Raw genomic sequence first — 24329 nt, forward strand, 5'->3', positions numbered from 1 at the left:
CTGGGACTTTAATTCCTAAACTCAGAATAAGCTTCAGAAGCAGTTCAAGAAACTAAGAAATGCTATTTTAAAAATCTGGGAGCATCGAAACTATACATCATCCATCTTCTTGTAAGTGAGGAGCACACAAGCAACTCCATCTCTGAACCTAAAAACACATTTTTCCAGGCAGAATTAAACTTTCCCACTTGAATAAAATCCTTCTCTGCAATTACAAGTTGTTAATGCCACTCTAATGAGAGGAAGCAGAAACCTAACATGTCAAACAGCTCTGTGCATGACTTGATGCTGTAAATTTGACATTTCCCCTGGAAGTACTGTTCATATGTACACTTGTGCAGCATTTAAACTGAATACATAATCTCATGCTGTCAAAACAGTTCATTACCAGGGTCTCATCAAATTCCATAACCACACTGTACAAATAATTTCCCTCTCCCTGCAACAGCATGATCAAATTTTCACACACTAAAAGCAGCCACAGACCCTCAATGCAGGGTGTGCAGTCACACACAAAGAGACAAATCTTCTGGCCAAGCTGAAGTCTGATCTGGAGAGCAACTCACAAAAGCAGCAAGAGTCCATAGTGAAAGGTAATCTATATTTTGTTAAACCTGCCCTATATATAACTCTGAGCTCTCCTGACCTCTACTATTTTTATTTTAGCAACTAAGCAAAACAATGCAGTGACTACCTTAGGTCTGCAGATACTCAATCTCTGAAATATTAAGTATTTCCATTTATGTGGAAGCTTAGAATTACCACTAATGTTTATCATTTTTGCTGAAACACTCTTATCCACCCAATTCTCTCCAGCTCACAAGCTCCCTAAACATCCATCTGCCTCTGGGATTTTTCAGAAATGTAGATGTTTTAGAAGGACAAAAATACAGCAACATGACTGATTTAGAAGAATATTTTGTTGTTTTCTGGACACAGAACAAATACACTATTTAAAGTATATTATTGATATATAAAATCAAGATACCTGATAGGAAATTTAGGATTTCCAAGTGCTCACCAGTTTTTATGAACTAGGCTGAAAAAAATACATGGTATGACAAGTACAGGAAGAAAGAAGCTTTCTCTTATCAATTCCATGCTAGACAACCTGACTCCTTTCTCTATCTTTCAGTAACCACACTATCTTAAAGTAGGGGAATTATTTTTCTCTCCAATAGACTGAGCCTACAATGCATACAGACTTCTAACAGGTCTGTCAGTGAAAAGATCAAAGATCTCCTTGGCACTGTCAGGTTCTGAAAATAATGGACAAATTTAAAACTACAGAAGTAATTTCTGTAGACATAACCACCTTTGACAAAAACTCCCTGGCTATCATTCAAGCTAGCAAAACAACAGCCTCCTGGAAAACAAACAATGATCTGGAGGACCACAAAAGATCACCCATGAATTATGGAAAAGCCAGGTCGTGTTGCAGCACTGGACATTTCCACCCCTCAGCAACACTGCTGGAAAGGAAAGGGGAAAGGAAAATGCCAGGCTCCAACAACTAATAATGTTTCACACTTTAGTAGGGGAACAGGCAGATGGATCCCCAAGTCCACCCCTTCCAAACTAAATACATGATCAACCCTGACTTCTGAAGGAAACTGAGGTCCTAAACATCACCAAATTAACAAACAAAAAATTTAAACAAATTTAAACTACTTCAATAGTCTATGAATGAAGACTGGTTCCCCTGGAAAGAAAGGTACACAACTTTCCACATCATCCTTTTTCTCTTCCTGGGAGACCCTACTCAACATAGTTATAAATGTATTTTACACAGCATTGAGCTCCAAGTGCCTGGAAGTTCATTATTTCTTTCAATCTCCTTCACATCCTTTCTGGATGGGATGATACCAAGCAGAGCCCAGCCAGAACACAGACCTGCTTCAGTTTACTGGGTTTGGTTATGCATTGGTGGTGGGGACTTTTTTTGTGTGGGTTGTTCTGATTGTGGGGTTTGGTTTTGTTTTGTTTTTATTTCACCCTGATTCTTTCAGGCTAGTGAAGCTACAAATCAGTTCAGTTTTGTTTTGCTTTTAAATGCAGAACTAGAACTGTATTTCTGTTTGGAAAACAAGGGCAGTGATTCATTTCAGAGGATAGAGTAAAAGAGAGTAGAATTTGAAAATAAATCAGAATTCAGAACAACAGAGAGAAAGGGAAAGGACCTGAAACAAGTGCTTACAGTTTACTTTGTACAAGATCTTACAGACGATTGCCAAGCACCAAGTTTTGGGGAAAGTTCTTCATACTCTTCAGAAAAGAAATTTAAAAAACAAACAAATTATTCAAGTGCCACAGAAACTCATAGGATTAGGAAAGGAAAAAAATCTACTCCCTTATGAAGAGAGGCTGGAAAAAAAATTGAGAAAACTACCTTCAAGCATGCAGGTGTTTTAAGAGATGATAAAGTCACAAGTGTGACTTTTACTAAAGAGATCAGACTTGAATTGTGTATTACACCATGGTACCTGGTCATGCATTCAAATTCAGGGAATGATAAAAAGGAGCTTTTCTTGGTCCCTTTTACACACTAATGTCATTTTGCTTTGAAATACCAAGCAGGAAGACATGGAGCATACTGAAATATAAATATTAAAAACTATTTCATTCATGTCTCAAGCGATTTTCAGGTTAAAAAAAAAAAATTGCCTTAACCTACTGCTACATCCATCTTAGATGAACCTACCATGTGGTAGTGTTATGTTTGCACCATCAATGATTGCTTGTGCCAGTTCATGATCATTGCTCTCAAAAGCATGTGCAGCAGCCTTGAGGGCATCCCAGATCTCCTTACGGCCTTCAAAAGCTGGAGCTGTGTCCCAAAATTCATCTCTCTTGCTGCGCAGTTGTCCATCTGTCATGGGGTAGTCACTCTTCCATTTTGGTTTCTCTTTTTTCAAGGGCTGATTACGACCAAGAGCAACTGTGAAGGTGAAAGAGGAAAGTTAATTAAAAAAATAAAAAAAGATACAGCACAAATTACTTAAGTGCCCTTTGGCTACCTTGCTTAGGATCTGCAGAGATAAAGTTTCCTTTTAAGCAATCCTAATGTTTGGGTTGGTTTTGTTTTTTTTTTTTTTTTGTTTTTTTTTAAATCTCCTCTGAGACATTAACTCACTTCCCCTGGGTTCCAAGTTGGTTTTACATCTGAAAAAATCTGAGGAGCTGTCCCCTGCTTACTGATTTCACCTGCAACCTTTAGCACCCCACAACTTCATCTGAAGTTCCCCAGTAAATCTGCATCCTCCTGCCTGTGCCTGGCTGGCAGACTCACACCCCACCCAGCCACCTTCCAAATTTTCTCAAGGATGTAGCAGTGGTACAGTGAGACACCCACTTCCTCCCAAAACTAGACTAGAGGGAGACCACACTGCACCAGGACATCAGGATCTCTGCTCTATGCTGCTAGCAGTGCTCTCTGCTCAACCAACACGATATTCTGCTAATACAAGAGTTTTAAGAGGCAAGGGATTTTATTTTTTTTTTTACATCATCTCCTTTTAATCAGTTTTAATTCAGAGTAAGTGTATGCAGAAATGCAAATAAGATGCAAGGGCTAGAACTGTCATTCACAGAAATGCCTAAAGAATTATTCTAGAATCCATCAAGCTTTAAAAAGTGGTTACTTCATTTACAATAAACATGAAAACACTTGCTTCATTTTAACTACAGCTATTTTTGTGTAAACAGCCAGTTATAGGTATAATGCCTGTGGATTTAAATAACTTTAAGTTACAGCATTGCTAGGACTGTATTAAACCCTTCTCTTCCATTTGTCTGAGTAAGGAGTTATTTCAACTTATGTTGAAAAGAAAAAAGGAAGCAAACTTCCAAGCACACTAGGAAGAATTTCTCCCTATAAGAGTTAAAGCCTCATTTTCTCCAGCCCCCTTCAGGCTTCAAGGAGCTCAAGAAGCTCAACAGGACTCTGCAAGGACAGTTCAGGGGAGAGAGAAGCAACAAACCACAAAATCAGTCCTCAATATCACAAAGCCTTGAATACACAGTGCAAATGTCTCAGAGGAAATGAAGTGACCTTTAACAGTTAACTAAATTTAAGCCTTTTTGCAGCTGAAGACAAGCAGCCCCTCCATGGAACAGCTCCTAGAAAGTTAGTGATGAAGACCAAACACTGATGGAAGACAGGGAACCTACACAGGCCCAAAGTCACTTAAGGATCCCACCACATCTGATGCTGGAGAGACATCCTGCTTCTATGGTCTCCATGAAGAGCCCTTGGTGTCCCAGGAGAGCAGAGAAAACCCAGCTGTCATCAGGCCAGGGCAGCATGGAGAGATGCAGGCTGTCATCCCACATCCCAGTTACCAAGGCTGAAATATCACTCATGAGAATGACACCACAACTGCTGGGCTATCAAAGCCTGCAGAGCAAAAATGCTGATATCAGGTGCCCAAGGACAGTCTGGGAGGATGGGAGAGCACCAGGACAAACACAAACATTCTGTATCTCAGGTCCATCCTTAGAGATAAGAAGAATAGAAATAATAAGAAACCTTTCCTTTCTCTAGATTCTCTTATTTTTCTGGTCGAAAGTTAAGAACAGCTGACACACACCAAAAAAAAAAAAAAAAACCAAAAACAAAAAACCCCCAACCAAATAAAAAAAAAAACCACAACTCAACCCAAAACTTCTATTTCTCCTCAATCTTACTCCAGCATTCAGTTTTCCATGGAAGAATAGTGCAATGTCTAAACATACTTCATAGTTCTTAACCTAAACTTACACTGCATCTCTTCACCTAACTACAAACCATATTTACAGTGAAGAGTGTTGGGGGGGTGGTGGTGAAGGAAATGACTGGCAAGACTAAGTGTCAACAATTAAAAATACTCAATTCAGGTAAGCTGTAACATTTTGCAAAACTAGTACTTAATTTTAAAATTCCCTTTTTCCCTGTGGTTTTTTTTCTTTTTTTTCTGCCACAGATGCACTCAGCTGTGAGCATCCAGTCTCAGGGCTGCCACACAGCTCCTGGTGTTGCAGCAGGTGTAACACCCCCACACAGGCTTTACAGACACCAACACACACACACACAAGGTTATACCTCATGCCCTTGTACAATCTGACACGATATTACCCAAGAGCCACCTACTTCCTAACTCAAAATGACATTCCCACTTGAGAAGCTAAGATTTAAGTAGTTGAAACTGGGATATTTAAGAGATCTCCTGCTGGCAAGGTCGCATTACCAACTATGAGGATGCATGACACTTCCGCAGATTGCAAAAAAAATAATTATATATACATATATATATAGTAGAGGCTATATTCACATGGAAACAAAGCAGCAAATGACAATTGCATGGCACACATGCCATGTCTCCAGCTGTTACTCTCTATCCCATGCAGAAACTAACAGTAATAAACTTCTGAATCCTTTCAAGTGACCACAAACATTTATTGCTTTTTGTTTCCATGGGATTGCTTCCATGAGATTGCTCCCATTTGCCTTTCAAAGAAGTGCTGACCATTTAACAGATTTCTGAGCAGCAAACCCAAGTGTTTACAAAACACCAAGTTTCCTGGCAAAGCCCAAGCATTCCCAGTCCAAGTCTCAGCTGAGCAGAGGCAAGCTGGGAGTCGATGCTGATCCAGCCTGGAACAATGAAGGAGGCAGCCCCAGACAAGCTGGACTGCATGCATTAAACAACATATTGAGAAATTGTAAAAACATACAGGGTAAAATACTTAAAGAAGGAACTTCTTGGCTATTAAGGCTCAGCAGTCAGAGCATGACAATTTCAGGACACTGTTCAGAAATTTGGGTCAGTGGGCATCTTTCCTTCCATTCTACTTCAGCAACATCTGTTCCTATGTACATCCAATGAATGCTAATTTATCCCACAGGGCTCTCTCCTTCTCCCCAAACATTAATTATGAAAGCAGGTTAAAGGCACTGCCTGCAGTCCCTGAGCACAGCAGCATCCCCTGCACCCTGCCTGCACCCAGCACCACTGCAGCATCTGCAAAAGGCTCTTCCTCTCCCTTGCTTCCCCCTTTCTCCAAGACAGCATCTGAATGTATTGCTCTCCACTAGACAAGAATAGCAGGGAAGTGCCTGAAGAGGCAGAGCTCCTCACAGTCTCAAATAAATTCTCTTGCGAGATAGAATCCTTCCTACAGAGACAGCAGTGATGATAAAACCCAGAGATAAAGTCTCTTTCAAGTCAGAAAGAAGTATGGCAGAATAAAGTGACTGCAAGTGCCTCTAAAGCCAAAGCCACTCTAACAAGCCATCCATCCCAGAACTAAGCCTTTAAACAAAACTTGGCCACATAAGCCACTATTTAGAAAAGGTCTTTAGTGTGTTTACTACTTATTAGAAGTGCTTCAAGAATCCCATAAAAGTTTTATGCATCCCCTGAAGAAATATTCATCTCTCTCCAGCTGTGAGGAAAGATGGAGAAGGGATACAAGAAACTTAACACATAAAAAAACCCCAATGTGTATAAGGGCCCAAATCTTTCACTTTTCCCTTCATGTTTTAGGCACTAAAGAGAAATGTCACTACATGAATTTCTACAATTAAAGTTTTGGTCCACATTAAAGGACTCTCCCTTTTCTGTAATAAGGCTGATAAAGATTAATCAGAATAAGCAATGAAACAAACATCAACAATCTGAAACACTTTGTCAAGTGTTTACAGTGTCAGTTTTATATTCCTCACTTTGGAAGGAAACTAGAGCTCAAAATAAAATGTTGACTTCATTTAAGATCAAGCACAGAGGCAGAACCAGCTTGCAAGATCTGGAAGAAAAAGTAACATCCACATTAATTTTTCATCTTGCATCACTTCAACATAAGAAGTTACTCATTAATACTTTTATAAATGCCAGAAAGGCATGCTCTAAGGCAATACTGAAAGTTGCCCATCTCAGTAGATGCCAGTGGTTGATACCTTTGGCAAGAGATGTCTTTAGAAGGAAGTAAGATCATTCACAGTCTATTTTTCAACAAGAAAAAGATCAGCACATCAGCACAGAATAATTTAGGCTGCTCTTGCTCCTACTCACAGATATGCAGATGATGCTGTGCATCTCAGAGAGGTTTGAAGTTGCTGACAACCTGCAAGACTCTGCTTCAGAGTGGCCTTTTTCAGTAAGGAGCAACCACCCAGGCCACTGTGTGGCCTTACAAAGGATTTTTCTGGGTTGCTCAGAGGCATTACTGCAAAGGGACTACAGATGCTCTTTATTTTCCTGGCTCTTGGTCTTATTCTAGCCAGCGTTGCCTTAAAGATGCCTCCTGTGCTGCTTCTGTTCCCTGTAGTCTGAAATGCACCTACTGCTTGCAAGGGAAGCAGGGCACAAACTGCAAACATCATTTGTAGGACTTGCTAAGGTCCATTCAGGTTAATTGCAGCAGAAGCTGTATGTAAGAAGGTACTAAGTCCTGATAATTACCAGCTACATAACAAACTTCCTAGGGCTCAGCATGCATAGGAAACCCAAAACTATCTAGTTAGGCACCCTGGGATCCAGGGCAAGGACATTGCAGTGATGTGCAGAGAGCTGGAGCAGCAGGCAAGGGAGAGGCTCTTGTCTGAACAGAGCACCCACCCATTCAGCACCTCTGCCATTCATGCCTCCCTACACATGCACAACCCAAGCACTGCTCAAGCCCCCTCCTCAGTCAAGTGTCCCTTAGGAGACTGCTTAATAACTCAAAGTGACCTAAAAGCAGTGGCAGACAAGCAGTTGGTTGGTTCTGTCCCATCAGTAGGAGGCAGTAACACATGATGTGTTTTTCCTCTGCACCTCTACCTGAAAGTAGCTACTACTTGTCTGATCCACTAACCTTAGCTTCTGGCAAACTACAGTCTTATTTTTCAGAAGCAAAGACCTATTTCTTCACTTCTTATAGGCTATTTTATTAGTCCAGTAATGAAGTTTTGTTTTCCTTCCCTACGGCATCTCTTCCAAGCAACAGAATCAGTGAGGTTCCCTACACTTCTTTTGAGTGAGTTCATGCAGATAAATTCAGACACTGAAATCAGTTTCTTAACAGAATGACAAAAACTGTCTATGTAGAACTTGGGGTTTTTTTTAACAGCTGCTGTGTTTGTTGTCACTCTCACTGTGGATCGCAGCACTCCTGCCTTCTCTAAAGCAGACCAGCTGAGAAGGAGCAGCTGGGAACAGAAGTCTCATACTGAAAGCCAATATCCAGCTAAAACATTCCTAATTCCTAGTTTATGCACCCATGAAATGTAGCACTCTATAATCAAATTGGATAATATTTCTGTCCCAAAGGGCTTACTGTCAAATCAAATAACACAAGTGCAAGAGCTGAGTGAGACATCAGGCAGCTTACAGACTCTGGAGAAGGATGGGTAGACCTCTGTTTCAACCATGAATTAGATTTTCCTCCTTCCCAGTTACTGAGTACCCAGGTAACACTGTACGAGGGGACAGAGGATTTGGTCCCCTGATAAAGCCCAGAGTTACCTCCAACAACTGAGCTAAAACCAAAGCATTTGGGGAAGCATTTCCTTTGCTGTCACTCAGCCTTACATAGGTTTTTCCCTCCCATTCCATTGCAAGTGTTTTTCACCTATTTCTTAAAATAATGCTAGAAATAAAACTTGGTGCAAGCACTCCACAGTGAATTTCTTCCTCTTCCAGCAGTGCAGCTCCCAGGAGGGGATATTTGCACTGGACATGCTCCATTTTAGGACTGGACACCCAAACCTGTTGCTGTCTATGGATCTACCAGCAGCTGTGTATTTGAGCTGCAAAAACAGGGCTTTTCTGTGCTTTCAGATCTCTGCAGACATGTATGAATGCACAAAAAAACCCCACACAACAAGCCAAGAACTAGGGAAGAGTGGCATGGAGGGACCCTCAGCCTGTGGAGCACAGAGCCTTAGAAGATTGCATGAAAATGTCCAAGTGACACTAATATCACACTGTCACAAGATCTGTTAATACTTTCATTGTGGTTTTCCTTGTTTTGTTCAGGAAAACATCTAAAAGACAAACAACTGCTGCTGAATGTTGAGAGATGAAAAAGATTTTTGAATGAACTTTGAGGAAAGGACCAGGAGTGCCCAGCAGAAGCACTAAAGGGAGGACAGAAAAAAAACACCAGGACACTGCATCTGAATGGGAAAGACAAGACAGATTTTTCAAAAACTATTAGCAGAGGAAAAGGTGGGATTTGACAACTGACAGGCTCCATGGGGGAAATGAAAAGCCATCAAGGAAATAACACAGCCCAAGACCCGAGGAGGCTGAGGCCAGCAAGGAGAAGACAGTGCACAGGTACTGCAGACATGCACAGCTTCACCAGGGGAAGCAAAACCCTCCCAGGGGTAGCAATTTGAGAAAGAGCAGCACCAAACTATTTGAAGACAGTCAGGAGAAGGTAACTAAATACTAAACAAATTGAACTAATAATCAAAAACATTTTCTTTACAAAATTACTTCCCTGCTGAGCATCAGTTGCTAACAAACTGTTTAACTAAGACAAATAAAATACAGAGTAACACTTTTATTACCTCTAAAGTTGCTTCTGGTAATAGTCCCGAGGGTTTCCCTTCCCACAGTGCATAATACTTCACTTGATCAAATCAGTCCCATTTTAGATTTATTTTGCTCCAATTTTCTCATAAGGTATCTTGTAATTTGGTATCAATATCTAGATAGGATTCATCCTAATAATTTTCTCTGCATCATTCTCCAGTGTAATCCTTCCAGCAGCTGAATTACAATAGTGCTTGGAGGAAGTCAGTACAAAGGAGAGATGCAGAAAGAGAAAGCGAGGAGGGGGCAGGGGGAATTGTACCACATCTAAGAAGCAGACAGTTTGAAATACATTAAGTAGCATAGGCATACACAATTTAAATTACATTAAGTAGCACAGACTTACACAACAATGAGAAAATGGTAGAACCTTATCTGTTCATTGCTAGTTTTTAGCATTTTGATTTCTTAAGAGGGTTACATTTTCACAAAGCCTAACAGTATTTTGGAAAGGAAGCATCCCTGGGCACTGGTAAAAGACATATAAATGAAATATTTCACTGAACAATTAAATTTTCCTAACAATAAAATGAAGAAGTACCAACATTTCATATGAAAACTACAGGAAATTTCAATTGGCACAGTCCTGGGAGCATTCAGAGTAGGGCAACATACCTGGGGACCAGGTAGGGCTGAGAAAGCCATAAGGCTGAAATGCTTGAATTGCAGAATTCTTGAAACTGTATTAAATTTTTCATGGAGAGAGATCGTGAAGGATGAAATGAACACAAGAACAATTATATTTCCTGACAGAAATTCGAGTTACATATTTAAACAGATGCATAACACAACATTAAAAGTGTAGGCAGAAGAGATAATTTTGAGCCAGGCAAGAATTAAAGCTGTGGTGTGAAGCTTTTCAGAGCAACAAACCTAGAAAAGACAAACGTGCACATAAGTAAAACCACCAACCAAACCCTGGGGCCCATTCCCTTTTCTCCTCCTTGAGAAGGGTTGAAAGAGGAAAGAAAAATAGAAGATATTATCAAGAAGAAGAGCCAGTGGAAGACATCACACAAAGCCAGGAGCTTGCACTCCTCTGAGACACAACTGGTGCTGAATGATGGATGTGGCCCCTCTGGGAAAAGGGGGGGGGGGGGGTCATCAATCACCTGTACCCCCCCAACCTGAGCTCAGAGTCAACCAGGCAAACACCTCTGTGCTCCCCAGATGGCTGCTCACCTGTGCTGGCACTGTGCAATGTTACAGAGCACTGCTCAAAGCAGGGACAGGGAATATTCCCTTCCCTGTTTCTCCAGTTCTCAACTCCTACCTAATGCCTTCCTGCAAAAGGAGTTAATTGCAGAGATGAAACTGTAGTCAATAAAAGTGCAAGTTATGCTGGTACTTACAGGCAGCTTCAGACAAGTCACACGCATAGCACAATCCTTTCCTGCCTCCCCCCCCACAAAAGGTACTAAACCTTCACTGAGTCAATGCAGAGGCTCCACAGAGAGATATAAAACACATGAGAGGATAAGGCTGTATGGATGTGCTGGACAAAGAAAAAATTATTCTAATTACCAGCTATTACTCTGTATTTTCCATTTCCCCCATCATTTTCAACAAGTACTGCAGAAGAAATCAAGAAAGCCTGATATTTCCCAGCAGCTCTTCACTCATCACCCCTCACATTTCCAAAAATCTGGCAGTATTGCAGCAAGGCAGAAAAGCTGCGAAGTTTGGAGATCTGCTCCCCAACATTACATGGGATCTACCCAGAATCTTCACACTGGGACACACTGTGATAATGCAGATCACCTTTCATAGAAATTAAAAACATAGCATTTTGTCTAACGTGAGGTGCAATTCACAGTCAAGAGCCAGCTGGCAAGAGATGAATTTCAGTCTCCTGTCTGTTGGTGAAGGCTTTTTGAGAGCAATTCCTCTGCTCCCAGAGCTGTGAGAGCAGGACAGCAAAGCCCAATGGTTACAAATGCTCTGGATAACTGGTGCCAGATTGAGCAATAATTCAAACAAAGCCACTGTCAAGTTCTCTACTGTTTGCCTCAAGATTTCAAACAATATTTCTCTAAGGCAATTCTTCACATTTGTCTCCCACCAAAAGCTCAGTGATATTTCCTAGTGCTAATTCTGTGGCCGTGTTATTCTTATGGCACAAAAGCTTTGTGGTTATTCCTGAGTCTTGCCTCTCCACCCAACTTCCCACTGGAAACACAAGCAAAATTTCTTCATCATCTCAGTTAAACTGCTGATGCAACACCTCTTTTTCCTGACATAATGTCTCAAAAAGCAAACACCTTTGTACAATTACCATCTCAAAGCCTTAGTGCCTTGCTCAAGGGGCAGCCACAGATGGAGCAGTGACACTGGCAGACAGGATAAAGGCCAGATGATGCTCATCTGTTTCAATGGCATCCCAGCAGAACAATCCCAGAGCCACAAATTCTGCTTCTGCAGGCAGTGGGAAAACCAGCAGTAGTTACATCAGCCCTTCAGAGTTGGCTTCAGCCTCACAGAGAAGTTCTGGTCACACTGTGGTTGAGCTTTGAGGTACAGACATTATCAATGCAATTACCTGCCAGCACTGTTGACATCAGAATTTAAACTCCTGGGAAAACAGAAATATCTGGAAGATGCACGTTTTCAGCTGGATGCAGAACAGGATAAATATTTACCCATTCCCAAATCACTGCATGCAAGCACCAAGACCTTTAATCTGCACCATCCACCACACACAACTATACTTTAATTTAAATAACAAGAACTATTAAGGAAAGCTGTCAGCAACATGAAAAATACTTTATTTGAGATAGGCAGCATAAAGTAGATGCTTCCTTTGACTTCTGCAAGGCACAGCTTCAGTTAAAACACAATTGTGGCTGAGAGCTTGGTATCAGTGCAGCCTCTCACATGGAAGAGAAAGTAAGTGCAGTACCCAGAGATGGAAACAGCTGTGGGAATGCAGTGGAGAGGTGCACAGAGTTTACCTAAAAACCCCAAAACCCAGTGTTGTCTCCCATTGAAAGAAAAAATACAAGTCAGAAACCTTACTTCTAAAGTACTAAGATGCTTTTGTATTTTAATCTCAAGTCAGTTAACAGGGAAACTCAAGACATCAGATAAAACTGTTCCTCTGGCTGGTAAACTCTATGCCTGTGGATTTCCATGACACAGGCACCTCCCTCCTGCTGCACACCAGCAGCACAGCCCAGGCTCCTCTGCTTGCAGGCATTTAATAAAAGGAAAGATCTGGTGTTCCCAACTGCAAATAAACATTGTCCTGGCTCAGAAGCCCTCTTCTTCCTTGATAATGTTCTGCCTTTGACCAAGGCATAGCAGCCATCTACATGAATGGCTATGGAAATATTTAAAGATGCTTACTGGAGGGTGACAGCCCTCTTGTAAAAAATTTACAACTGGATGTGCTGCAAGTGCTTTTCACAGGCTAAGAGCCAAGTTCTGTGTGCTTTGAGCATGGCACAAATCAGGGACTGACTCAGCTGTGTTTAAACCGAGGCTTTGCTTTTATGTTGGCCAAGCCATGGGAGGAGGGTGGCCAGCACAAGCCTCTGTCACACAGCCACAGATACTCAAGGTCATCACAAATCCTCCAGGTTTGGTAAGTGACAGACAGGGACATCTGCTGTACATCTGGTCTGTGTTTAACACACCAGGAGTACTTCCAGCACTAGCACAGTTTTTGTCAAGGTAAAAAAAAAAAAAAAAAAGACCAAAAGTATTAAACAAATTAAAGCCAGCCTTATCTTTCATCCTGCCAGAGTTTTAAAAATTAAGCTGGTATTTTTCTTTAAACAATGCAGCCAGCTCCACTCTCATGAGGTGACAGCCAGCTGGCCAGGACCCTCAGCAGAGCCACCTGCAGTGTGTACACGTGATGCTGCAACTTCTGAACACCTTCTGGATGATGCCATGCAGGAGTTTACTTTACTACAAGTAAAGCCCTTAGCCCACTCACTGGGTCAGGAGGAAGGGAATACACAAGAAAAGCTGGAAATTGAAGTGTGAAGCCTGGCCCAGGGCAAATCCTGCCCATGGGAGCTGCCCATGCCTGGAGGGGGTCCCACTCCAGTGCTCTGACAAACAAATCTCCACCAGTGCCACAGATTCAGAACTCCTGTCACATAATTTAAACCTTTCTAACTCACTACTATGACACAGCACTAGCTAGGAATATTTTGAAACCAACAGATAGCCTAGAGATCCACAGAGATCCCCTAAAGGACAATTGCTTAGGATGAGCTGCAGAATTCAGCACAATTTCAGATCTCATCTCACCACAGTATTAATTTGCACTGGGCTCTGTTGGTTTAAAGCTTTACACCAAAATTTGCAATTTCACACAGGCTGTGTAATATAATGCATAATGCACAAGACAGATGGCCAATTTAAGGTTCCTAATGAATACTTAGGTGAACAAGGCTTTGCTTACTGTGCCACTTTTCCCATGCATGGCACTCACAAATTCCAGAAGGGAGCAAACAAAAAAAGCCAAGTTGGTAACTGTTTTCACAATGACCAATGATTAAATGAGCTTAGTTACAGGATCTAACACCATGCCCTGAATTTATTCCAGTCAGTTATTGGCAGGGATAAAGTTACACATTAGCCAATTAACTAAATGTACTATTACTGTATCTCAGCTACTTAAGCTCATCACTTAATTAAGAGATCAGTATAAGCTGAAAATAGGAATCTTACCTGACACACATACCAAACATAGATTATCTTAATGATTTAATTTTACAGCTCTATTACATTCCACAGGTGCTGTTAGGAAAACTGGAAGGCAATTGCTTGGTTCAAGGAATGGGTGACACAGGCATAAGCAAACACTTAAAGATCTAATCTAAGAAACTGTATTTCTTAAAATGATACTTGCTGCTTTACTGAGCTCTACTATGCAAAGTAGTTTTTCATTATAAAGCTACCATTTCACACTCACTAGATGCTTTTTTTAGGTTTTTAGATGCTTTCAACTTGGTTCCCATTTAGGAAATGTTATATCAGTGTCTAGATCATACCACTCGTTTTCCCAGGAACTGTCTCAGTGATTTCTGAGAAGTGCATCTGCCAGTGTGAGCTGAACAAGGCAGACCTGTGGGCACAGAGCTGTGCCAAGCCCCTGCAGCTGCAGCCAAGGTGTGCAGATGTGCCAAGGTGGGACAAGGCATTCCTGATGCTCCTCAGATGTCACAGAATCACTAAGGTTGGAAGGGACCTTAAAGATCATCTAGTTCCAACCAAATGGTGATGCAAGTTGGATTTTTAAATGAGCAGTTTTGAAACTAAATTCTCATCTGTTCTTCTGGACAATCATTCTCCAAGAAACTCCAATAGCTGAGACTGGAGAAAGCTCAGCAGCTGAAAGGTCTATGAATGGGTGTCCAATGCCAAGCAGCATCAATACTTCAAAGGTGCAACACGTGGGCTTCTAAGACAAGAGTGATATGGAGCCATCAGCAGTTTTCTTGGGATGCTGAGAAAGGCTACTCCTCCCCATGAACCACCAGAAGTTAGAACACATGGTAGAAAACAACTGAAGAAAAATCTGGAACCATCTGCTTGACAATGAACTCCTACCAAAAACTCTTCATGGGGACAATCAACCCCACACTTGATTTTCACTCCATGTGGAGGACTGGAACTTGCCTTCAAACAGTGTGTAAAACAGCAACAGAATCTACAGGGGAATCTGCTTAAGTGGATGCATCAAGGGATAAAATGAAAGCAGCTACAGGAGCTCAAGTGATTTCCACCCCCATGAGATGGGAGGACCTTGGAGGAGGCACAAAACTGCACTCTTCATTTAAATTGATGAAATGATGATAAAGTAGCCAGAACCTTTCCAAATTTAGCAAATTCATTTGATCTCTTTCAGAAGTCCCTGAGCACAGAAGTCTTTAGCTCTATCAATGGATTGAGCAACGCTTGCTCTGTACCAAAGGGCAGCATTTCCAGTGGACACAAGAGCACATCCCTTAAGCAACTCCTCTTCCCTCTCAAATCAAAGGATCACTACAGAGAATAATTTGATTTAGAATGCATTTAATTCTCAGCAAGACAGAGCAAGCTAAACACTGGCAGTGCAATGATTATGTTGACAATGGCATTGGATGTTACATAGCTGGTAATAGCTGAAGTGGGTCTTGGCCATGGGATACACTTGTGTCTTCTAAAAAGCCACTCACCATAACACTTAAAGGAGATTATTTCTCCAGTGTCATCATCTACTCATAAGCAAAAGCAGTATCATTTATCAGGACAGATGTGCTTTTTCTACTTTTTCTTATAATTTAAGAAATTATATGAAATTAAGCATGAGTGCTGTAACAGATTAAAATAAGCGTATGTTGATAGGAGGCAAGTTCTGTAGGAAAAGACTTTGGTTCTGGGTTAGGGCAAAATTCTACAGTATTAGGCAGACCCTCTTCTCAGCCCTTCTCCCCTCACTTGAAGGGAAAATAAGCCTAGTTCCAAATTTAAGGATGAGAGCTCTGACTGGTAATAAGCAAGAAGGCATTAGCAGGAAGAGAATCTTATTTCAGCCATTTCAGAATAAGAGCCTAGATCTCCCATGGTTTACCATACATTGTTCTGCAGGTAAATTTAGTTTGTTTAGGTGGAAGGACTTCTGCAATCATTGAAAAAATTCAAAACAGTTTTCATAGTTGGCTATAGCAGTTAAAAGAAGAAGTCACAAAAATAGCTGGATGCAAGAACATTCCAGATTCACCCAGCTTGCTGTGCTAATTACTGTGCTCTAATGAGCAAACCATGGACATCAAGTGCTGCTTCTGCAGCTCTCATCAAGAGCACCTCAAACTTAGGATGCAGCAGAACTGGGGCTGCATCTCCAACTCCATCACAGTAGCAATCAAATTGCAAACAAAGAAATCCACTCAGATCCCCCAGTGAATAACTAACTACACAAAGAAAGTATTTAAGTTTCCTTGCTTTTCAAAGTCTGCATCAAAACTAGGAATGGGAAGCATACAGCTGGGATTCGAGCAGACCTGGCAGCTCTGTTCAGCTTGGGCCAGGCCCCAGGCAGTGATTTTTTCCAACAGTAGTTTATCACCTGCTTTCTTTCTAAGCTGTAGTTTTGGCCCATAAAACTATAGCAGTGTTCAGGACCCTCCATGTTACAGCAATATTTAGGCACTACTGGCAACAGAGGCTATTAAAAATAATAATTAGAAAGGCAATAAGAAACAAGAGTCTCCTTTGCTGTGGGAAAAGTAATCTTTGCTGGGGTATGTTCAAGATAAATACCAGCTACTTAGAGACAGTTGGAAAAAAAAAAAAAAAGGAAGAATAAACCTTTTGCATGTTCTCTTCACACCTAGCCTTCAAGTTTGATCTCTTGTATTCTGAACCAAGCCCTATTTTTATGACAGGCCTATAATTTCCTCTCCCTAAAGCACAATATTTTCCTCTTGGCTACCCCAGAAGAGCTTGTGTCTTCCAATCTGTTAGATACCTACACCTGCAACAGCAGGAGCTGAGCCAAACTGCCCCAAGCTTTCAATCCAAATTGCTATTCTAGCAAAGCCATTGAAATGTGTGTGCTTCCAGCAATCACATTGCTTGGAAAAGCCTAGTCCTAGGAACATGCAAAGAGGTCAATAAAGTACCCCTCACTCAGTTATCAGCTTTCACTGTATTTCCATGGAAAGAGAATGCTGTAATATCCACCATAGGGGGGTGTATGGAAAAGGTGTGTAACCCAAAGGGCTTGAGCTGTGTAAAAGTTAAGGATGAGCATGAGAAAAATATACCAGAATATGTTCATGTCTGCGTGGCACTCCCCCCCAGCTGAAAAAAATTCTCATAAAAGGTCATTATTTACCATTAAAATTTACTAACAACAAAAATTTACTAATACTGAAATATCTTGACAGAAAAATATTTGTTTTGTGAAAACCAGGCTGTTCCTTATTTATTAACCTTCGACATAAATGAGAGAAAGTTGGAAAATTTCACAACAAGAAGAAAAATGGTGCAGATACATAAATCTGAATCGCATAGCAAGAGTTTCTTCAGCTGAAAAAAAAATCTTCATATTAATTTACAGTAATGAAATGAGATGTGAAAGAAGGAAAGGTGACTGCACAGCACAGCTAGAAGGGCACTTTATCAATGGAAGATTAATTCAGCTTGGAAATTTGGCAGGCAGAGCAATCAGATAGCGACAGCATACTTGAGTAGGCAAACCTGGAAAGAGTTTTAAGACAAGATTAGATCAGTTGGTAGAATTTCTAAGACAGAATATTCTGTTTGAGAGAGCACTGAACTAGGAAATCCAGAAGCCTTTGCTGGAACTGCCATCTTGGACTTTGCAGACTGAAATATATAACTGAACTGTCATGACCTCAAACTATTTTATCACCAGGGTTACTGATCAGATAGCAGTGCTCTCAGCATCTCTCTGGATGTAGCCTGCCAAGAGATATTAACAAGGTAGGACACTGGCAGGAATTTAAATGCTTCCTCCCCCACCCCCAAGTATCCATAATATATTCCTAACTAATGTGGCGCTCAATGCAAATTATTAGCTCTTGGTAATAAGGTTCCAACCACAATAAGATAAAATGCTAATGTCATTTCTTCCACAGTCCTGCAGCATACCATTTTCCCTGAATATAATAATCAGAAAAAATATAACTGAGTTAAAAAATTGCACTTGCATTCCTAAGAAAAAACACCTGTCATCTTTGGGATGTGTAAAGCCCGAAAAAAGTGAATTCCGTAAGCAAACCTTTATATAGAATGCAAAAGAAATACTTCTTTATTTGCCAAAGCAGTATTTTGAGGAAGCTGTGGTAAGCACTGCTTTAAATATGTTTACTTATAAATTCCTGAGAAAAAGTTGCTCCCTGGGAACTGATCATGCCTTGGCATGGTTGAAGGGTGGGGATGGGGAGTGTTCAAGAGCCCTCTCATCCTGCACGTGTAATCACTATGCCAAGGTGCAGCAGCTAGCTCAGACCCCATCTGTAGGATGGATACAAAGAGGGTTTCATTTGGGGTTCACCAAGTAATGCACCCTCAAATTCCTACTCCCAGCTTGGTCTGGTAAACAGCTTCCACATAAGACTTGTGTCTAAAACAGCAGCAGCACTAAATGACACCCACCATGGTAAAGATAAACAAGAAACCCCAATTCCTCTTTTCTTTCAAATGCTTTTGCTGTGTTTTACCTGCTCCTGGGCACTGACTCTCCAAAAACCAATGGAGTATTTCATTATTCACACTGCCTAAAAAGCAAGAGTGGTAATTTACTCACAGGCTGTGACTTCTTCCCAGTTTAAACCTAATTATTGTAAGATTAGTATTTGTAAGAATGAGGTGCACACCAGGCCAGTCATTCTGCAGATAGGGCATAAAAGTTCCCAGGGAGACAAAGTACACACAAGTCTCAAGATTCTCCTCTACCAACACCTTACTGGACTTCAGTGGATGAAGATCCAGATAGAAAAATCAATGCAGAAGTGAGATGGGACCATATAAAATGTGGGTACCTTTAATTATTAACTATTGCTAAATGAAAGCAGCAGCAAGACTGGAGGGCTGCAAGTGAAGAACTGGTCAAGCTTACCTGACAATGTATAAGGACAGTTCAGAAAATAAAGAAGTTCCTTCCAGCAAACCTGTAAGGGTCAGTTATCTGACTGTAAACACCTCAGGGCCAGTGCTGTTCCTTTGGTTCAATTTATTCTGTATCCATGAGCTAGCCCAAAGGAGACCCAGACTTCAAAATGTATTCAGGAATACCATGATTCCAGCTGAAAGTGCATGTTCCCCCCAGAAATGTGACTTTAAGAGGAGACCAGCACAAGAGAATCTATGAGATACACACAAGGTTACAGAATGCTGGAGTTCTCCTTTAAGTCTAAAAAGCTGAAGTATTTTGGTTGTGTTTCTCCCCAAGAAACAAAAGGAACAAAAACTTTTGGAAATTTCTATCTGGGCACATGGCATTATTTACATTGTGATCTCTCCAAGATAGTGGTGATCCAGGCAACTCTGTCCCACTTCAAAAGTACCTGTTATGTTTCCTAAGGGCTCATGCCATTTAGAAGTAAAAAGGACACCCCAAATACACCATTAAACTGTTTTCAAAAGCTTACAGGAAAATCTTTATATATGCTGGATTGTTTTTTTTCTCATTTTGAGAGAAAGTGTGCTGGATTACAATGTCTCTACCATGAACTAGAGTTCAAGAATTAGAGAGTAATTTACACCTTGCCTTGCAATATCAAACCACAATATCCATGCTCCCTTGTTCTGACAACACTGCTGCTCCTTTTTTCTCCCAGAGGGAAGATGAAAATTGTCCCATCTTGTTCCACTCTGAAGCAGTTTCAGTTAAAGCCAAAACCCCAATCTGTAGTATTTTGGGGCCCATTTTTGTGCTGTAATACCAGCAGAGCAGCTACAGCCTCCTGGTTAGGTACAAGGAACGTGCTTGTTTTGCTTGTGTGAATGCAGCAATGGGACATTGCATTGAGTTGTGAGCATGAGGCTACCCAATATGTGACTGATTTAAAGCATGTGACTTTAATCAAGGAATATGATTTCAATACTTGTGTGGTTTTCTGTTGCAATTCAAGCACCAGAACTAATTTTAGATTTGGATAAAAATACAATGGAGATCTACAGATGTAAAAAAGCAACACATAAATGAGTAAGAGAACTCATCTCAACTAAGAATTTATACCTCTCAGAATAGTATCTGACATTGATAAGCATTTTACAGAACATATTTTTATTTGATAATTGCTTGTATTTATAGCAGCCCATGTTCTTTTAATGTACGTCCGTAGGCACATAGCAAAAAAAAAAAAATTACAGAAAAAGCAGTCTGTTATGAATTTTACTGAGCCAAGTCACCAACGTGAAATTCACAACTAAGTTCCAACTCCTTTTAAAAAAAGTTTAAATAAGATATTTGACAGTTTTCCCATTTTTCACCCCTCAAAGTGCTAACCCTCAGCAAGGACCTGTGATTTACCACCCATTCAGCAGGTTTGCTCATTAAATGCACTGAATGTACATAATGCACAGGCAAAGGGAGAGATTCACTCACCCCCAGCAAGCAGGGCATTGGCATCATGTCCTAAACAGGCTTCCAGACCAAACCCAGGAACAGCAAAGGATGCTGCTGCAGAGAAATGTCAAGCACTTGAGTGCTAAGCTTCATCTGAACGTATGGTTAACTACTGCTGCCACCAAATTTAGCCTCCTTGTGAATACACCCTGCTAGGGAAATTGTTAATCCAACCTTCAGATAACATTTAGGGTTTCCAAACTATTTAACACGTATGCTATGCTTTGCTTCCTGTTAACACTTCCAAACTGCTTTCTGCCCATGTCTTCTCACTCTCACTTTAGTCTGTGTGTTAACAAGCTTGGAGCAACCACAGCCTGTGATGAGTAGAACTGGGAGTTTTCCCTGCAGTATGGTCTTCCACCAAAAAAAAAAAAAAAAAAAAAAAAAAAAAGCATCTAAAGTATCTAAAGTAAAGCATCTACCTTCAGAGACATTGGCATCCCCTCCCTACTTCAATCCTGTTGCCACACATCCAGCAGGTCCTTCTTGCTCCCTGGGGGATACCTAAATGCAACTCAATAACTCACACAAGAGAGGTTCAGAAGTATTTATCAGGTCACCTGAAAGATAAGCATCCTGCATTAAAGTCCAGTTTTTACCTTCACCAGTGATGAAGCAAATGCATCTGAAAACACTCTGAAGGCATTAAGAAGTCCAGCATATAGGACATATGCAATGTTTCCCTGTACCTTTGCCAAGAATTGTGTGAATTAGCAATTTTTACTTAAACCATTTACCTTTTCACCAGCCAGCCATTATCCTCTGATTGCTGATGCTCTACAGTAGGCTCAGCTGCTCAAGCAGCAGTGTGTTGCCAAAAAAAAAAATTGGTAGGAGAAAATGGCATTCACCAGCTGCAGGTACTATCTGCTATTTGAAAGGTATTCTTTAACAAAAAGACTGTATTTATCCATACAGACAAGAAATCACAGCCAGTGATAGTTCCAAGGCAGAAAAGTAAAGCAACAAAGTAAATGCCATGAGAGATCCTTCTCATGAATCCAGAGTGCCCTTGATCACAGCGTGAGAGCAGAAATTGAGTTCCATGACTGAATTTCAAAAATACAAAGGTAAAAGCTTCCAACCCCAAACTACTGTACTGTGCTCCCAATGCCATCTCAGGCCCTCAGTGTGTTCTCAAGGAGCACACATCTCTACTGGGAAAAGGTGAAAAACACCTCCCTACACAATATGTTGTCTTAACTAAGAGAATTATTTATAGGTGCTACATGTATTATAAACTATTGTAAACCATACATTGCCACAAACTATAAAATGCTTGTAATTTAGTGTAATGAAAAAATATTTTAGTTATTTATAGAGAAGTGCCAATAATGGTAGACTGAGTATATATATGTTTTAAGGGTAAACTCCCTATTAAACTGGTGCAAAAATAATTTGCCATCTACAGCACTGTATGATACATTTCCACATTTCAATTTTTTTCCCCCTGGGCAGTACCAAAGAACTCTTCACTACCATTTACAAAGCGCCTTCTCTTTCATGTTTGATAAAGTGGGAAAAATCACATGACAGATCAGAAACTCCCCAAACACTCTCCTTTCTACCTAATATTCAGCACAAGGAATGTGTATATATATATATACATATATATATATATAAAAATCCTTTAGCACATCTGAGTTTCTACAGAAGAATAATTTCTTCAGAACTGTGCCCATTTCCTGCCACAAATGGCTTTCAAGCAGGGCTTTGAATTTTTCTCTTTAAATCATGTTTGCTGTGGAGGGGGGGAGATGAGAAAAGAAAAGGACAGTGACAAAAGGATGAAGGGAGGAGCTGTTAAAGCAATCCAATATGCAAGCACAGCAGCAAGGATCCCCACCCCCAGCAGTATTTCTACTTTATGAAAGTAGAATTTTCAAATGCTTTCCATTAAGCCCTAACAGGTCAACTGCATGTGTAACAGCTCCTGCAAATTGATAGCATGTATTAATTGCTTGTGCACTTATCACCTGCAGAACCTGCAGTGCCCCTGCATCTCAGGATGACAGGCTACTTATGTCATTTTAAATATTAAAGGTAAACTAAGAAACTCCAGCCCTAGTGTCAGCATTCATGACATAGTTTTTCTTTTACTTCAAAGGTGGGAAACAGAACAAAAACTCTTTATGCAGTTTGCACTGCCCCATCCTTCATCCCTCCCTCATTTGCAGGAGCCTCATCCAAGTGTGCCAGGAAAGAAATCTCCTACACCTGGCTAACAGCTGCAAGACTGGCCTAGGGTCAGCAGAAGGCAGCAAATGCAAAAATTCAGGTTCCAGCTGAACCTTAAATATACAACAAGGCATCCTGCATGTTTTACTACACACAGGTCAAGATGGTAAAAATATTAAGTTACCTCCTACACTATAGGTAGTTCCATGGACCGTACAAGCTGTGCAATGAGACTCGTGCTGCTTCTCTGTGTTACTCTTCTGCTGATCCTGCTAACTCAGTATGAAGCACTGAATTACATTCTGCACTTTTCACACTACAAATACAATCACCATGTGAGGGAAATGCTTTTTCCCCCCCCTCCTTCAAAAAGAGCCCACAAAACAAAACCCAAAACCTGCACTACTTCTGCTTCCCAAGTAACAGAACATTTATCTTTCTTAAAAATCTCAGCTTTCATCCAGACACGTTTCATTCAACAGCCAGAAACCAGGCTACTGACTTCAGCTTTTTTTATTCTTCCTTGTGCTCCACCTGCTTCACAGAGCAGGTCCCTTCATAGCCTCAGATGTTAGGTGGAGGAGCCCCATTGCTCTCACCACACTCCCATGCCAAGGGATGCCACTCACACCACCCCTCTCCCAGCACCAGCACTTCCCCAGCCAGGGGATCCCAGGTGCCCTGCACACTTGCTCCCAACACACGGATTCACCAGCCCTGCCAAGCTGCTCAGCATCCCCGTGAGCAAACACATTTCCAGCAAACAAAGCAAGCAGATGCCTCTGGAAGCCCAGTGCATGCAACACTCCTCACCCTGACACCCACCCAAGGTCAGTGCCTTTCAACATGCTGCAATTCATCCCTGAGGACCACCTCATCCCTCTGCCTTCCCTATTTTTACTAGAATTATGATGACTACAGCTGTCTAAATGCAGTAGTGTTTAAAACTAGAATAAGCAAGATTCAGAAAAGCTCAATTTCACGTGGCTTTTGCAAAGAAAGAAGAGTTCTACAGAGCTTTCAGCTGGAGGAAACCCTACAAACTTCATCCCAAGCACATCCATGGAGAAAGGATGAAGGTCAACCAATGACTTCTGCCTTTGCACCCATGAGCAGACCTCCCTGCTTCATCATAACTGCTGGTTGCCAAACTCCCTCACAGAAATGCCCTTCCTTTCCCAAGACAGGGATGACACCATCTTTTCAAAGGAAAAGCTCATGGCTGCACATCCAGTTTCACCTCTTCTTGGAGAAGAATCCGTAAGAAGGAAAACCAAGCCCTTCCTGCATTTTCTTTTAGAGCAGTACTTGAGAAAGCTGTGATGACCAAGATCTGGACTCTTATCAGAGAGGGTGGATATAATGCACCATCCACGCTCAGAAAGTCATTTTGAACCTTGTAAGAATGAACTGGGAGGATAGTGAAACCCCAACTGGCCAGTACTTTCCTGTACCAGGCATAAGCAACTTGAAAAGAAAAAAGAAAAAGGACT

General features: G+C 41.0%; 1 protein-coding gene across 1 annotated transcript in view; it reads right to left on the reverse strand.

Annotated features, from left to right (window-relative positions):
• The window catches only part of UBTD2 (ubiquitin domain containing 2), a 55063-nt gene that overhangs the window by 25015 nt on the left and 5719 nt on the right, over nucleotides 1–24329 (reverse strand). Inside the window, exon 2 of the mRNA XM_071758423.1 lies at nucleotides 2702–2938. Within this exon, the coding sequence (XP_071614524.1) occupies nucleotides 2702–2938 (237 nt within the window). The remainder of the gene's footprint in view (nucleotides 1–2701; nucleotides 2939–24329) is intronic.

This window comes from Heliangelus exortis, chromosome 15 (genome assembly GCF_036169615.1).
Source record: "Heliangelus exortis chromosome 15, bHelExo1.hap1, whole genome shotgun sequence".
Lineage (NCBI taxonomy): Eukaryota > Metazoa > Chordata > Aves > Apodiformes > Trochilidae > Heliangelus > Heliangelus exortis.